The sequence below is a fragment of the Dendrobates tinctorius genome, unplaced genomic scaffold, assembly GCF_039654945.1.
Source record: "Dendrobates tinctorius isolate UK_male_01 unplaced genomic scaffold, ASM3965494v1 ptg000014l, whole genome shotgun sequence".
Classification (NCBI taxonomy): domain Eukaryota; kingdom Metazoa; phylum Chordata; class Amphibia; order Anura; family Dendrobatidae; genus Dendrobates; species Dendrobates tinctorius.
Window position 1 is genome coordinate 28,078,798 of NW_027361682.1, and position 16,532 is coordinate 28,095,329.

Below are 16,532 nucleotides of genomic sequence, written 5' to 3' on the forward strand. Positions count from 1 at the left end.
AAAGCTAAACAAGGAGAAAAAAATAAAAAAGCCAGAGGACAGTAAAAAATCTACACACTATCTGAGAAGTAGCGTCTCCTGGGTACTTAACATAACAGAGCACATTAAATCATCTCCAGATCCCTTCAATGGTATAGTCATTTATTTTTTCCCAATGCTTCGGGGCTGCAGTGCCCTTTTCTGGTAGTAATTATACATACAGCATGAGCCTAATTGCAGCGCTAGTGATTATTGCTGACAAGTGAGCATATATTACCAGCACCAGGACTTGAGCGCAGAACTGAGAAGACATATGGGAATGAACTCTGAATCCTAGATCTGAACGGGGCACCAAGGCCACTGCCTCAGGGGGCAAAATTAGAGGGCTGACAACCTGCTTGTGTCCTATAGCAAATGTTCACTTTTTTGTAAAAAGTTTCCCCATCACGTTAAGTCGGATTCACCCAACTGCGTTGTGCAATCTGAGTACGGACCGTGATGCACTGACTGGCCACAAGTCCGACCCGAAACTTGGATTGCAAAACACAGATGTGTGAACCCGGTCTTAAGTTGTGTAGTTTCACACTTACCTTTCGCCTGGCATGGGATGTCAATCACTTTTTCCATCTCCGCTGTCAAGTGTTTCTCTGGCTCCTTTACAAACTGAGGGGGTTCTAAGGCAAGATGGGGTCAATTAAATCAAATATTGCCAATCAAAAAAAATAAAAATAAAATTAAAAAAATATCAAACGCTTCAAAGGGATTATGCCTCTTTCGGGACAACTTCTTGTTTTTGTACTTAAATGCATGTATTTGTGGCTAAAATTCATTTTTACAATTGGGTTTCATTCAATATTTGCAACTCTTTTAGCTGTCTTTTTCCGAGCTCTTTTCAGCTGACCACATCAAAGTTGAATAAGCAGAAAACGAAGAACTTGTGAAAGCCAACGGTAAAATTTTTTTAATGCAAATTGATTTTTTTTGCCTCAAATCCATGCATTCAAGTAAAAAAAAAAATCCTGATTAAATTATAATCTATTTTTGACTTTTCACTATTTCTATCTTATTTTTTCATGTTTCTAAATGTGTAGGTAGTTAGAATTTGCTAATTGGCAATGGATCTCAATTACAGACGTGTAATCAATTACGAGTCACCTGAACCCTCCATATGTCATCGATTTCATTGCATACCGCCCATATGCAGATAATTGGATGGTACACTGTGTTTCTTGGTTGTAACCTGAGTGATGGAGCAATGAGGAGACTGCAAGCGTTAAAGCCGCTAACTTTGGGCACACAGCACAGAGAAAACTCTACGTACTGGAAGGAACATCATGGGGTAGTGATGAGCGGAGCGTGTAGATGCCATGTGTGTGTTTGGTGCAGCAATAATGGGATGGATCTGCTGTCATTTGACAGCAGCTCCTTGGTCCATAAGTAGAAACAGTTGGACCCTATGCAGAAAAGGAGCAATGTCAGCCTCTCCATCTACCCCGCATCGTGCCGATGATGAGTTTATTCTCTTCTTCTTACCGAGTACAGTTAGGTATGCCCCTGCAGAGACGGCTGGGACGCTGCTGCTACGTAATGTGGCTTCACAAGAGTAATAACCAGCATCACTCAATGTGGGGTTCAGGATAGTCAGTCGGCGACCAAACTCGCTCACTCCGATGGACAAAGGAACCCCGTCCCTCCTCCATGCAATGTTTAACTTGATGAGGGGCCTGGAAATATCAAAAGCAGAAACAAATCATGTACAACAAGGAAGGAAAAGGAGTAAAAACAACATAAAAAGTCCATAGAAATGTGTACAGGGAAAGGAGCAGTGATGTTGTCTACCTGAGGCGTCATAACACAAAATTCACCGACGTGAAGCGGATAACAATGATTATCTGGCACCTAATCTATGGCACCTAATCTATTAAAAAAAAGCTCAAAGAAAAAGCACAAAAATTTAAAAAACATCACAGAAAAAGAGACAGCCTTACCAACACCAAGTCAGTTACTATCTTATTAGGAGCAAATGAGCAATCAGTTCTTACAGTTGATGTGTTGGAAGCTTGAAAATAATGCAATTGTAAGAATCCGAGCGACGGTGGCAAAGGCCAAAATGTAATGACTAAACGATTAAGGCAGAGTATCTACAAAACAGCAGGTCTTGTGGTGTGCTCCCAGTCTATGGCAAGTCTTGTGGGGTGTTTTCGTTATATGGCAGATCTTGTACGGTGTTCCCAGTATATAGCAGGTCTGGTGAGGTGTTCCCGGCATACGTCAGGTCTTGTGGGGTGTTCCTGGTATATGGCAGGTCTTGTGGGGTGTTCCTGGTATACGGCAGGTTTTGTGTGGTGCTCTCAGTATATGGCAACTCTTGTGGTGTGTTCCCAATATACGGCAGGTCTTGTGGGGTGTTCCCGTTATGTGGCAGGTCTTGTGGGGCGTTCCCGGTATATAACAGGTCTTGGGTGCTAGCTATGATAGATACGCATCAGATCATCGCAGACTTCTGTCTGCTACCGGGCATGCAGGACAAAGCACATAGAGTGGGAGATTGTTGTGCGAGACTCCTGACTGCAGTGCACGTTGAGCGGGAGATTGAGGTACTGGACTCCTGTCTGCAGACCGTGCTAAGCGGGAGATTGTTATGAAAGGCTCCCGGCTGCGGCGTGCAGCGTGATTTACTGGGGGACTCAGCGGGTCAGACCGCCAGAAGAGTTCAAGCAGATCTGTTGGGCGGGGAAGCCTGAAGATCCCAACACCGGCATCAGCCGGCTTTCAGTTTTCATCTTTGAAGAAGTGACCAGAATCGGACTCACAAATGAAACAGATATACGCACAGACTGTTGCTTTAAGTTACCCTGTTCTTTGTAGTTCTTAGCTTAAAATGTGATTTACCCCTGTTGCTCCCTGTGAGGAGATGCCTCCTTGTGATAATTAAACCAAACCCTTGTTAATCCTTGCTCTGTGCCTCTGAGTTGCTGCATTCAATTACATGCCTTACATATAGACCAACTACCCACCTTCATGGCAGCAGGATTCCCTAATGGTGCTGGCTACGTCAGTAGGATAATGGTCGGGAAAGAATGGTTTGAATAACTTAAGAAAGAGATCAAGATGATGACTTGTCTCCAAACTCCCATGACTAAATCTGTCGATCTTCTGTGAGTTGTACGGGAGAAACAAGTTTAACCAATTGAAGCTGCAAAACGTAAAAAGTGACCGCCATTTGAATCTTTATTTCATAAATCAATAGTACATCTGAAAACAAGAAACTTTGGAATATATTTTATTAGAGAAATCTGCTTCTTTCTCCTCCTGGATTCATCTTTCACTCTCAATTCATGGGTAAAATCTGTCAAATCTGTATTTAATGAAAACTGAGGAGATGACAGTTGGTGCTTATAAGAATCTATGAAGAGGATAGAAGGGAAGAGCTAGATGGAGACACAGATATTCTACTACAAGTTCTGTAAAACTTTATGAGCACCAACTGTATCCTATCTCAGCAATAGGAAAATCTGTATTCACTGAAGAATTGAATTGAGAATTTTGACAATAAAGGATCAGTCCAGGAGAAGAAAGAAGCAGATTTATCTGGTAAGATATACAGTATTACAAAGTGGCTTATTTTCATGTATATTATTGATTGAAAAAAATTTAAATTAAAATGGAGGCTACTATTTAACGTGTCCAAACAATTCAGAGATCTTGTAGGGCCCGTGCCTTCCCAGAGCTGGTTTTTTAGACCGGTTGCTTCAGTGAGATGAATGAATGGTGGGATTTAATTTGTTTTTCCTTTTGCGCTAGTTTTCATTCCACTCACGGTCCCTCACCTGGCGTTGGCTATGCACTCCATCGTGACCTCAGAGGTGCCCGTCACAACACTGGTATTCTGGGGTGAGATGATAATAATAGGAGCAATGGGATCTGCAGGACCGCCGACATCTATAAAGAAAAAGCGCTATATCGTGAGTTATAATTTCAGCTTATTTTGCACCCAGACAGAGTCTACATAATATCTGATGAGTGACAGTTTAGCGGCTACACTGCATTGTGTCTTATACACTATTGATCGACAGGGCTGCATTATGAATTGTGCCTCCAGCAGCTTACCTGAACCATTGTGATATTATGCATCCACCGCACCATACCTGAAACAATTCATCTTCAATAATGCATCACAGCGGAGCTTGTTCTCTACAGACATGGAGCCAGCAGGGTGCTGCTAAGGTCATGCAACCAAAGAGCTAACAGGAAGCTAGCAGAATTCGGAATGCAGCTCTGGAGAAAGCATTAATTCTGTAGGCAAGGTTATGCAGTAAATCGAAACTATTCAATGACCATTAGAATACAATGGGCAAATCTGATTGCCAAGGTTGAGACTTGAGTTCTGTTAAAGTTAATTATTAATCAAAATCAGTTAACCCATTATTCTCTCAAAGCTGGCGCTTTATACCGGGTCCTGCATACAGCTGACCATGGATTACAACGTGTTTTCGTAGCTTCTTTAAAACATTGCTTTTTCTACTGTCAGCAAAAGAGACAACAGGGTCAGCGTGGTGAGCGGCAGTCGGGCAGCAGGCATGTTTCATTTGCAGTAAATTCCGGGCGTGTGCTTTGTATCCTGCTGAGTTTGCAGTACAAGGATCGGGAGATTAGTGTGGACTGTGCAATCCATCCCGTCACTAAATACGGGCACAACATGAACCTTCAGCCTCAATCCTCAATTCATCTCTTTAACTGGTTAGTAAAACAAGAACTGGCGCACAGAAATAAAACCAACTTTAATGGAAGTTTAGTTGCAGGTGACAACTGCCAGACTAGAGGCTGAGGCTATGAAAGGACGCTGGGTGTTTAGTGTCAGTGCATCCTGGCTTTCAAGTCACCTTTGGACAATGTGTGCCATATATGTTAAAGGGAGGTTATGATGGAGCTATCCATTGGTATCAGTCATCTATAAACTTCTGTGTGGGGAAAATAACTTCCCCAAAAATATATACTTTTCCATTTCATTTATTCTGCATTCTGGCCAGACAGAGGCCAGAAGGATGGACTATCGGCTTCTGTCTTTCTAATGTTTCTAATATGGTCCATTGGAAAGGTTTAGACTCTACTTTGGAAGCTTAACATAAATGTGATGAGAACTAGGCCTGTAAATAGAGCCCAGGGATCCCACGTAGAGAAGTGTAAGGTAGTGCTGTCATTCAAGGTTGGGGACACTCGCTTGGCAGCCAAATAATCAGATCCGGCACAGGTTTTTCCATAAAACATCATCAGTTCATGAGGTTTATTCAGGCATCATAAACCATGACCAGCAACATAAAGTTCATATTAACAACATATTGTCCATGACAGAGCTCCACTCTGTTAAGCCTGTACTCACACAGGCTGTGCATTGCCCATTGCGCAGGCTATCTAACCTCACAGTTCTCACCCCGTCAGGGTTACCTCATGGTTGCTTCACCACGCTGCATACGTTCACTCCCTCTCCCTGGGAACTGTCAGTCACTTGCAGCCATTAAACACAGTGTCCTTCAGGAAGGCAGACATATCATCCAGCGAGACCTTCCAAACGGACCAACCGGGTCCAAGCATTCACTCCATGTGACCTACCCTGGCCACCTTATATGGTCCGTAGCCACGCCCACCGGGTCACATGGCTATGACCTCATCACAGGTCCTTCACACACACTCATATACACTTTACTATGGCGTTCTTAAACACACCCCTGGGTGAATTTGTAGATGATTGATCCTACCCAGCTCATCAATCACCTGAAGGCTTCTCCCTGACACATTGGAACGAAAGATCAGCTCTGCTGATCAGCACATAAGCAAGCCTTCATCTCAAGGCCACCCACCTTGAGATACATTACGATCATTCAGCATCCTACTCCTATCAGGACACTAGAAATGCTTATACGCCTGTCCTGGGACACCCACACAGCGCCCCCTAGCAGACACAGTGGTCACTACACCACATACTTCCCCCCTCTGTTCAAACTTGTGGGGTTGAACACACAATCTTACCCCGGGATCTCGAGACCGGGCACTCATTACACCTTGCTCAACAGGTCGAGAGAACAGTCTCCATCTGTCATACGGCCTCATCCCTACGTTAGACCTCCCCTGCCCCCAGCAGTCAGAATATCGGCCTTGATCTTTGGCCCTCCAGTCACAGTCTGTCTGCATCATCAGACACTGTTTAGTCATCACATTCCTCTCCTTGTCTGCTCCGTTCCCCGACCATCTCCCCCGGTTGGTGCGGTCATAAGTCTTAGTCGAGCCTACTCTCGGGCCTGAGTCTGACCCATTCGGTGTCTCACAGGAACTAAGCTCTCTCAGCCTTGTACGGCCCATCGAACTGCCAGTTGCTGACATTCTTTGGCCACCTGCCATGTCACTACTTGGAAGAACGCTTTGGGTCCTTACATCTTCGGTTGAAGACGGCCGCCACCTGGTGGTCCGTACCTCTTTATTGATCCGCAGTCGGTCCAGCCTCATCTTCTCAATCTCTTGCAGGTACCCCACTCGATACTCCAAGAGCATACGGAAGTTTCTCAGGCTTTCCATGGAGCCAACCACCATGATGGGAATCCTACCCTCTTCACTGGGAACCTTTTTTTCATCATCAGGAGGGATCCTCACCCTCACCACAGTGGAGATATTTACAAGGTCTTGCATTACCTTCCCGAGTCTTCCAATGATTCTCCCAATCAGACCTTTAGGTATCGGAATCACATCTTTCCGCAAATCCAGCCGATCCATAGCCTCCCCTTGCTAACTCTAGGCGTCGAGCAGCTTTTAAATTAGTCCGCCTGACCAACTGTTTGGCATGGAGACATTGTAAATGCATCTCTTTCAGGACAGCTACCCGGTTTGCTGTATCTTCTCTGGCTGATATTATCACCAACGTCCGAGTCTCAGGTGCCCAGTGCACCTTACACGCCTTGACCGCCTCTTTGAAAGCCTCATGCACACCTTCCTCAGCATAGGCTTCTTGCATGTCTTCGGGTACCTCGATCACAGATTTGAAGGTCGTGGTCTTGCTCTCTTCCTGGACAGAAGGCTCTGGTTTTACCACGGACACTTCCCTCACTACAGTTGTCTCGACCGGGTGACTGTCTTCTTCAGTTCTTAGCTCCCAAACTTCATGAGAGTTTATCTCTTCACGACCCTTTGCCAAGATGGGTACTGGCAGTTCTGTCTTGTTATCACTCGTGCTCGGCCGCTGTAAGTCTTTGTCCAAGTTCTTCTCCCGCAGAAGACCTCTTACAGTTTCTTTGAGCTCCAAGACTTCTTTCTCGAGCTCCTCGACCCGGTGCTCGGCCATTTGCCTCAGGACTCTTTCCCCTTTGACATATTCTTCCATCTCTTCCCTAAAGGTCTGGTTCACGTTTTGCCACGTTGACAGGTGACCTCTGAGCTCAGAGACTTCCTTCTCTAGCCCTTCTATTCTGTGCTCCCTTTCTCTCTCAGAGACACAGTCACCCCCAGAGTATGAGTTACCCGACCTGCCGAGTCATCCCTCCAGTTACCCATTAACCGTGTGAATACTTCAGCCGTCTTATCAATCAGGTCAACGTCAGTCCTGTCACGAGACGTCAGGTCCGTCCGTTGGGCAGACGTACCCCTTCTTCCGGTCACTTCTACCTCTGACCTCTCCACGTCAGGAGCCGTCACCGTCTCAACATCTCTAAGCCCAACAGTAGAAATGTCTTCAACCTCCTGCCTTATATCATCAAACACGACAAAGTCCCAGCCTCTCTCCAAGGCATACACTAAGTCTAGTGGTATACCGCCACCTTGGCACTCAATGCCCCCAGACCCCTCAAACATTACTCTGTCTACCGCATAGTTCACAGTGACCCCATGTTTACAGCGAACCTGGACCATTTTCTCGGTCAGACAGAAAGTGAGAGGAGTTCCTGTCAGAGTCACCTGACTCTTTGAGTCCAACCAACCTGAGACTCCTTCTCGGTGCAGCATTACGGTACACACCTGTGGCTCATCGTTATCTGGAAAGAATATCCCACATTCTGAAAAAGTCATACACGAACATTGCTGTTCCTCTTTTGACACACTGGCCCCTCTCTGGACCACCCTGATTTGGGTCACCGCCCCCCTCTGGGACTCCACCCCCTTTTGGGCTACCACCCCGATTTGGGTCACCGCCCCCTCTGGGACTCAACCCCCTTTTGGGCTACCACCCCGATTTGGGCCACCGCCCCCTTTTGGGATTTCCCCATGTCCTTTCTACAGGTCTCCTTAGACCACAGTTCACACCAAAACAGTTTATGTCTTTTACGATACCACACAAGTCCTTGCTGGCACCACCACAGCTCCTGCTGTCACCGATCTCCGACACCACCGGCTGCCGCTCACACACAGCTGCTGGTGTCACCTTCGTAACCCCGTTGAGTTACAGGAAGCCGCTTGTCCCCTTCATAACCCCACCGAGTTACAGCAAGCCGCTTCTCACCTTCGTAACCCCGCCGAGTTACAGCTAGCCGCTTGTCACCTTCTTGACCCGCACTGCGCCACCGCAGGCTGACTTGAAAGGGAAAAGAAAAAAAAAAACACATGCAACACAAAACTCATGTGTCCTGTCTGTGTGCTCTTCAGGACGTCTGTCTCCTCTCCTGAGACCGTCCAACACACAGGGCACACCGGGTGCTATTCAGGGAGCCGACCCTCCTCCCAGGATCTCCCAACACACCGGCCTCACCAGGTCCAGGGGCTCAGCGGGTGCTATTCAGGACATCCGTCTCCTCCTGAGACTGCCCAACACTCACGCCTCACCAGGTCCAAGGTCACATGTGCTCCAGGGATCCGATTCTTCTCCCAGAACCTCCCAACACTGACCCTCCAGGACCTTTGCACACTGAACCCTCCAGGTACACAGTCTCTCTCACTGACCCCAGTCAGTACAACACGAACACCTGTCCGTTACCTGTGTCGGCCACTAAGGTCCTCGGGTACCTCTTATCCACAGAGGCACCCTATAGCAATCACCAGTCTCTTTCTCTGACCCCGGTCAGCATATCACATGGTTTTCACGACCGTCAACTGCTGGCCGCGCAGGTTCTCGGACCCCTCTACCGCAGAGGTGTCCTATACGTCTCTTCCACTGACCCCGGTCAGTATATCACATGGGTTTCAAGACCGTCAGCCCTCCAGGCTCAGAGTTGCCAGCACTGCAACATGTGCTTTTGGAAACCGTTGCCCTTAGCAACCGAATTCTGCAGACCTCGTCCGTAGCCCCTAGCAACAAGGCTACAGCATTGCCCTTTGCATTCTCCACCAATTGTAAGGTAGCGCTATCATTCAAGGTTGGGGACACTCGATTGGCAGCCAAATAATCAGATCCGGCATGGGTTTTCCATAAAACATCATCAGTTCATGCGGTTTATTCAGGCATCATAAACCATGACCAGCAACATAAAGTTCATATCAACAGCATAGGCCTGTTTCACATTTCAGTTATTTGACGTCAGTCAAAAGTCCGCCAGGTTGTGAAAAAATGGATCCGTTTCCGTTGTGGCACAAACAGATGCCACCGGATCCGTTTTTTGACAGATCCGCTCAGGGGTGAACCTAGCCTCTCTGCTGCCTGAGGCGAACAGCAAAATGATGCCCCCCCTGACTGGAGCTTACTACAGAGATATGGGAGCAGAACCAAGCTTACTACAGAGAAATGGGAAAAGAGCGGAGCTTACTACAGAGATATGGGAGCAGAACAGAGCTTACTACAGAGATATGGGAGCAGAACTAAGCTTGCTGCCTACATAGATACTGTAACAGAAGCAAGCTGACTACAGAGATATGGAAGCAGAACCGAGCTTACTACAGAGATATGGGAACAGAACAGAGCTTACTACAGAGCTATGGAAGCAGAACCAAGCTTACTACAGAAATAAAGGAGTAGAACCGAGCTTACTACAGAGATAAGGGAGCAGAATCGAGTTTACAACAGAGATAAGGGAGCAGAATTGAGCTTACTACAGAGATATGGGAGCAGAACCAAGCTTGCTTCCTACATAGATACTGTAACAGAAGGAAGCTGACTACAGAGGTATGGAAGCAGAACCGAGCTTACTACAGAGCTATGGAATCAGAACCGAGCTTACTACAGAAATAAAGGAGCAGAACCGAGTTTACTACAGAGATAAGGGAGCAGAACCGAGTTTACAGCAGAGATAAGGGAGCAGAATCGAGCTTACTACAGAGATATGGGAGCAGAACCGAGCTTCCTACAGAGATATGGGAACAGAACAGAGCTTACTACAGAGCTATGGAAGCAGAACCAAGCTTACTACAGAAATAAAGGAGTAGAACCGAGCTTACTACAGAGATAAGGGAGCAGAATCGAGTTTACAACAGAGATAAGGGAGCAGAATTGAGCTTACTACAGAGATATGGGAGCAGAACCAAGCTTGCTGCCTACATAGATATTGTAACAGAAGGAAGCTGACTACAGAGGTATGGAAGCAGAACCGAGCTTACTACAGAGCTATGGAAGCAGAACTGAGCTTACTACAGAAATAAAGGAGCAGAACTGAGCTTACTACAGAGATAAGGGAGCAAAACCGAGTTTACAACAGAGATAAGGGAGCAGAACCGAGCTTACTACAGAGATATGGGAGCAGAATCGAGCTTACTACAGAGATAAGGGAGCAGAACCGAGCTTACTACAGAGATATTGGAGCAGAACAGAGCTTAATACAGAGATAAGGGAGCAGAATCGAGCTTACTACAGAGATTTGGGAGCAGAACCAAGCTTACTCCAGAGAAATGGGAGCAGAACGGAGCTTACTCCAGAGATATGGGAGAACGGAGCTTACTCCAGAGATATGGGAGCAATGCGAGCTTACTAGAGAGATAAGGAAGCAGAACAGAGCTTACTATGTCTACTACAAGATACAGAAACAGAACCAAGCTTATGGCATACATATTGCACCAGAATCTAGATTACTACATCAATACAGTATCAGAACCAAGGTTACTGCTTAGATATGGTACCATAACTGAGCTTACTTACAAACATACAACTCCAGAAACACGGACATTTAAACACACAATATGGCAGGGGCATTGCCAGGGTCCTTAAAGCTCAAGGGCCCAAGCCCCAAAAAGCATGTCTCCCCATAAGACCAACCTTTAGCCATTTAAAATAGCATGTATATATAATTACAGTATACCACTGTTGCTACTCAAAAACACACAATGCAAAGACCAATATGATCAATTTTACTACTATAAAAGGCCAAATCAATACGTCTGCACAATGCCCACTACCATCACCACCACACCGCGAATACATAATATAATATGACCATTACCTTTACATAACAAAACACTCTAATCAGACCAATGACACCACCATACACCTTCTACTACATAATGACCGAAACACATTAAGCTGTTATTAAATAAATAAAAAAAACAAAAGCTACTAAAAAGAGCACTAGTCCAACCTTACCGGAACCATATATTGGTCGATACCAGTCCTGCAGAACAAATACATGATTACAGTCAGGGCTGCCACTAGAAATTCTGGGGCCCCATACTGGCAAAATTTTTGGGACCCCTTGAGACTCTACCCAGGCTCCACCCCAGTTCTGCCTCCACACCTCGAGCCTGCCACAGTCCCACCGCCCGCTCTTGGAAAAACTCATCTTCTACACCACGTCCTCACCAATCTATTAACAGTTCCCAGCAAACACCAGATCACATACATAACCAGCAGCTTTTGTTTTGGCCAAAAGAATTTTTAAGCCACCACCACAACAAGGTAGACTCTTTTGGCTGGGCCATATTCTACTCTTACTTATTAAACATTTCCTAAAATATCCAATACTCTTTTTAGGTTTATTTTTATTTATTTTTCTTTAAGGGAATGAGTCGCATATATTTTTTAGAATGACCATTAATACCACATACAAGGAACAAAAACTGTCACACCATGACCAGACCATATATTACCACCACATAGCGAGCGAATAATACCATATATAAGGAACAAATACCTCCATACCATGACCAGACCACATATTACCATCACATAGTGCCAAATAATACCACATACAGGGAGAAATACCGCCACACCATAACCAGATCACATACTACCTGTTATGAATGAGTCACCGGAGGAGGAAAAAACAAAAACACAAGCTAAGTCCAGAAAACCGGAGAGGTTGGTAGCTAGCGGATTGCAGACCCCTGACCCTGATCCTATTCACCACAACTAACAGTAGCCGTGGGGGGTTCCTACAGTGCCCTAGACCCCTCGTCACAGCCGGAGAGCTAAATAAGCCTAAAGAAAGAAAGGGGAAATCTAAACTGCCCCAGAGCAGACCCCAAAGCAATAGACAGCCCCCAACATGTATTGTCGGTGAAAAACAGATGAAAACACAAACACAGAAAGAAAGACAGGCTGAGCAAATGATGGGGCCCAACTAACTAGATAGGAAAGGACAGAAAAGATGCTGGCTGCAATCACGCAAAACACCCTGCCAAAAATAATGTCCAACACGTCTGATAGAAAAAGTCCTGAAGTCACTAGACTTCAAAATCACTATATCAGCACTCAGGTATATTCTGAAGACAGAGCAAAGAGATCAACTGATCAGAGACAAAAATGGAGTTCAGCCCGTCCCAACCAGGGCAGGCTGAACACAAACACTAAGTAAACAGACAAAATCTCATGGAAAAATAGCAGAGCAAAAACTTAGCCTTTAGTAGACAGGAACTAAACTGGATGCCAGAGCTCAGAGCAGAAAGGATCACCAGCAACCCTGCATGGCGTCGGCTGCCTTATATCCACTCAGAAATTCCGGATGTCCAATCACACTCCACCTGTTCAGATGACAGGTTCTTCCCATCCAGATCAATTTCACTACCTCCTTTCACCAGCAGAGGGAGTTCATCAGACATCAGAAGTGAAGGAGAAAATGAACTCATAACACTACCACCATATAGTGACCGAAGACTACAATACAGATCATTAATAAAAAAATACACAACACTAATGCCATTAAACACAGGAGCTTTGTATATAGTGTACAGGTAATACAGAGCTTACCAGTGACATTATACACAGGAGCTCTGTATACAGTGTCAGTGTCCAGGTAATACAGTGATTACCTGTGACACAGGAGCTCTGTGTATAGTGTATAGTGTACAGGTAATACACTGATCACCAGTGACATTATACACAGGAGCTCTGTATATAGTGTCAGTGTACAGGTAATACAGTGATCACCAGTGACATTATACACAGTAGCTCTGTATATAGTGTCAGTGTCCAGGTAATACAGTGGTTACCTGTGACATTATACACAGAAGCTCTGTATATAGTGCACAGTGAACAGGTTATAGTGTATAGTGTCAGTGTACAGGTAGCACACTGACTCACCAGCGACGTCTCCAGCTGATGTCCCTCATCTTTGCTTTTCTTTTTTATGCAGGGCAGACCGCCATCATTTATTTCAGCCAGGACTCGTCTCTGCATAAAATAACACAAAGTTACCTTGAGCACGGCTTCCAGAGCACATTCCCCATTTTTCCCCTTTCTTCTACACTACACATCTAAATACAGATGTGCACCCACCATTAATATATAATAATCCACCATTCCAAATATAAATTATAATTCACCACTGCGCCCCCACCAACAATAAATAGCGATTTCCCCTCCTAATAAATATATACATTAATTAGCCCCTGTACTCTTCCTATAATTCATTACCAGTCACTGCATCCTCAATGTCCCCCAATATGTGCCTCCCGCTCCCCCAATTCATTATATTTATATGCCCCTTCCGCCCAATTGATTGTCATGTCTTTCTCTCCCACCCTCTATTCATTATCAACTGCTCTACCCCACATTCAATACATCATTTACTTCCATCACCCTGAAAATTCATTATTTGCTCCCCCCCAGGTCCTCATTTGTTCTCCCCATCCCCCACCTTCAATTCAATTGCTGTCCCCATCCCTCATTTCATCATTTGTAGTCCCCCTCACTTCATCATTCGCTGTCCCCCTTCCCCCCTCTCTTCATAATTTGCAGTCCCCCTTACCCCCTCACTTCATCATTTGCAGTCCCCCATTCTCCCCCCATTTCATGTGCAGTCCCCTTTCGTTCATGTGCAGTCCCCTATCCCCTCCCTCACATCATCATATGCAGCCCCACTCCGTCCTTTGCAGCCCCTTCCAACATTTGCAGGCCCCATTCCATAATTTGCAAATTGCAGCACCCTCTCCATCATTTGCATCCCCCTTTCATCATTTTCAGCACCCCCTCCATCATTTCCAGCACTCCCTGCATCATTTGCAGCCCCCCTCCATCATTTGCAGGCCCCTGCATCATTTCCAGCCCCCCCTCCATCATTTCCAGCCCCCCCTCCATCATTTCCAGCCCCCCTCCATCATTTCCAGCACCCCCTCCATCATTTCCAGCACCCCTCCATCATTTCCAGCAACCCGTCCATCATTTCCAGCACCCCCTCCATCATTTCCAGCCCCCTCCATCATTTCCAGCACCCACGCCATCATTTCCAGCACCCCCTCCATCATTTGCAGGCCCCTGCATCATTTCCAGCACCCCCTCCATCATTTCCAGCCCCCTCCATCATTTCCAGCACCCCCTCCATCATTACCAGGCCCCCTCCATCATTTCCAGAAACCCGTCCATCATTTCCAGCACCCCCTCCATCATTTCCAGCCCCCCTCCATCATTTCCAGCACCCACGCCATCATTTCCAGCACCCCCTCCATCATTTGCAGCCCCTTCCATCATTTCCAGCTCCCCTCAATCATTTGCAGCCCCCTGCATCATTTGCAGGCCCCTCAATCATTTGCAGCCCCCTGCATCATTTGCAGGCCCCTCCATCATTTCCAGCCCCCCTCCATCATTTCCAGCACCCCCTCCATCATTTCCAGCACCCCGTCCATCATTTCCAGCACCCCCTCCATCATTTCCAGCCCCCTCCATCATTTCCAGCACCCCCTCCATCATTTGCAGGCCTGCTCCATCATTTCCGGGACCCCCTCCATCATTTGCAGCCCCCTCCATTATTTGCAGCCCCCTCCATTATTTGCAGCCCCCTCCATCATTTCCAGCCCCCTCCACAATTTGCAGCCCCTTCCACCATTGGCAGCCCACCTCCATCATTTGCAGCCCCCTCACCCATTTAATTCATTTGATAAAGAAAAAGAAAACATTTTTCATACTTACCTCACCAGTGATCCCCAACAGGCACAGCTGCAGCTCCTCTTGTCATGGCAGACGCTGTACCTGGAAGGAGCCCATACATTGTATCACTTTCAGCAGTGAATCAGCTAGACTGTATGGGCTGTAGTCAGGACCTACAAGGAGCCCCTACATTCTAGCTACAGCCATGTCACATGACCAGAAGTCCAGGGAGGGCGGAGGGAGTGAGTCAGAGCTGCGCAGCTGTCAAGGTAAGACAGCTATGCACAGCTCAGAGAAAGCTGCCGGCCCACGTGTGTGCCCGGGGGAGCGGCCCGGGGGGCATATGCCTCCCTGCCACCCGCCCAGCCCGCCCCTGCTCGTCACCAATCACCGCAAACAGCATTGCAGCCAGCACGGCATCAGCTTATCTGATTGCAGGGGACAAAGCTGCTCTGCCGCCCCCTCTCTTCAGAGACTCTGTGCCGCCTGAGCTGACTTCTCACCTTGGCTCATGGATGATGCGGCCCTGGATCCGCTTTAGTAGTGACTGACTGAAATTTAAAGGAAAATGAGTCTGGGAAAAGGAGAAAAAGGAGAGAGAGAATTTTTCTGCCGCCAGAACTGAATTTGGGGTTAACTTTCTGGCAAGGAAATTCTTCCGGGCATGCTCAGTGTCAAAAAGCGGATCCGTTGCCGGATTCCGTCAAAAAACGGTTGGCAATGGATCCGCCGCCCATAGGCGACCATTATAACGAATGGCGGATAGCGGCAGATCCGTTGCTATCCGCTATTTTGACGCAAACAAAAAACTTCATTGTCCGTCCACTGAAGTCAGCGGACGCCAAAATTTTGGCGGATCCGTCAAAAAATGGATCCAACGGATGACCATCTGTCAAAATCTGCCGCTAATGCAGGTCAATGGGGGATTTTGACTGATGTCAAACAACTGAAGTGTGAAACAGGCCATAGCGTCCATGACAGAGCTCCACTCTGTTAAGCCTGTCCATTACGTAGGCTTTCTAGCCTCACAGTTCTCACCCCGTCAGGGTGACCTCATGGCTGCTTCACCACGCCGCATACGTTCATTCCCTCTCCCTGGGAACTGTCAGTCACTTGCAGCCATTAAACACAGCGTCCTTCAGGAAGGCAAACACATCTTCCAGCGAGACCTTCCAAACGGACCAACCGGGTCCAAGCATTCACTCCATGTGACCTACCCTGGCCACCTTATATGGTCCGTAGCCACGCCCACCGGGTCACATGGCTATGACCTCATCACAGGTCCTTCACACACAGTCATATACACTTTACTATGGCATTCTTAAACACACCCCTGGGTGGATTTGTAGATGATTGA

At 46.7% G+C, this 16,532-nt stretch overlaps 1 protein-coding gene across 1 annotated transcript in view; it reads right to left on the reverse strand.

Moving 5' to 3' along the window:
* SDK2 (sidekick cell adhesion molecule 2) overlaps positions 1-16,532 on the reverse strand; it is a 920,082-nt gene that overhangs the window by 137,948 nt on the left and 765,602 nt on the right. The window contains exons 8-10 of the mRNA XM_073560296.1: positions 3,810-3,921; positions 1,513-1,703; positions 570-653 (exon numbers count right to left, since the gene is read on the reverse strand). Coding sequence (XP_073416397.1) covers positions 570-653; positions 1,513-1,703; positions 3,810-3,921 — 387 coding nt within the window. The remainder of the gene's footprint in view (positions 1-569; positions 654-1,512; positions 1,704-3,809; positions 3,922-16,532) is intronic.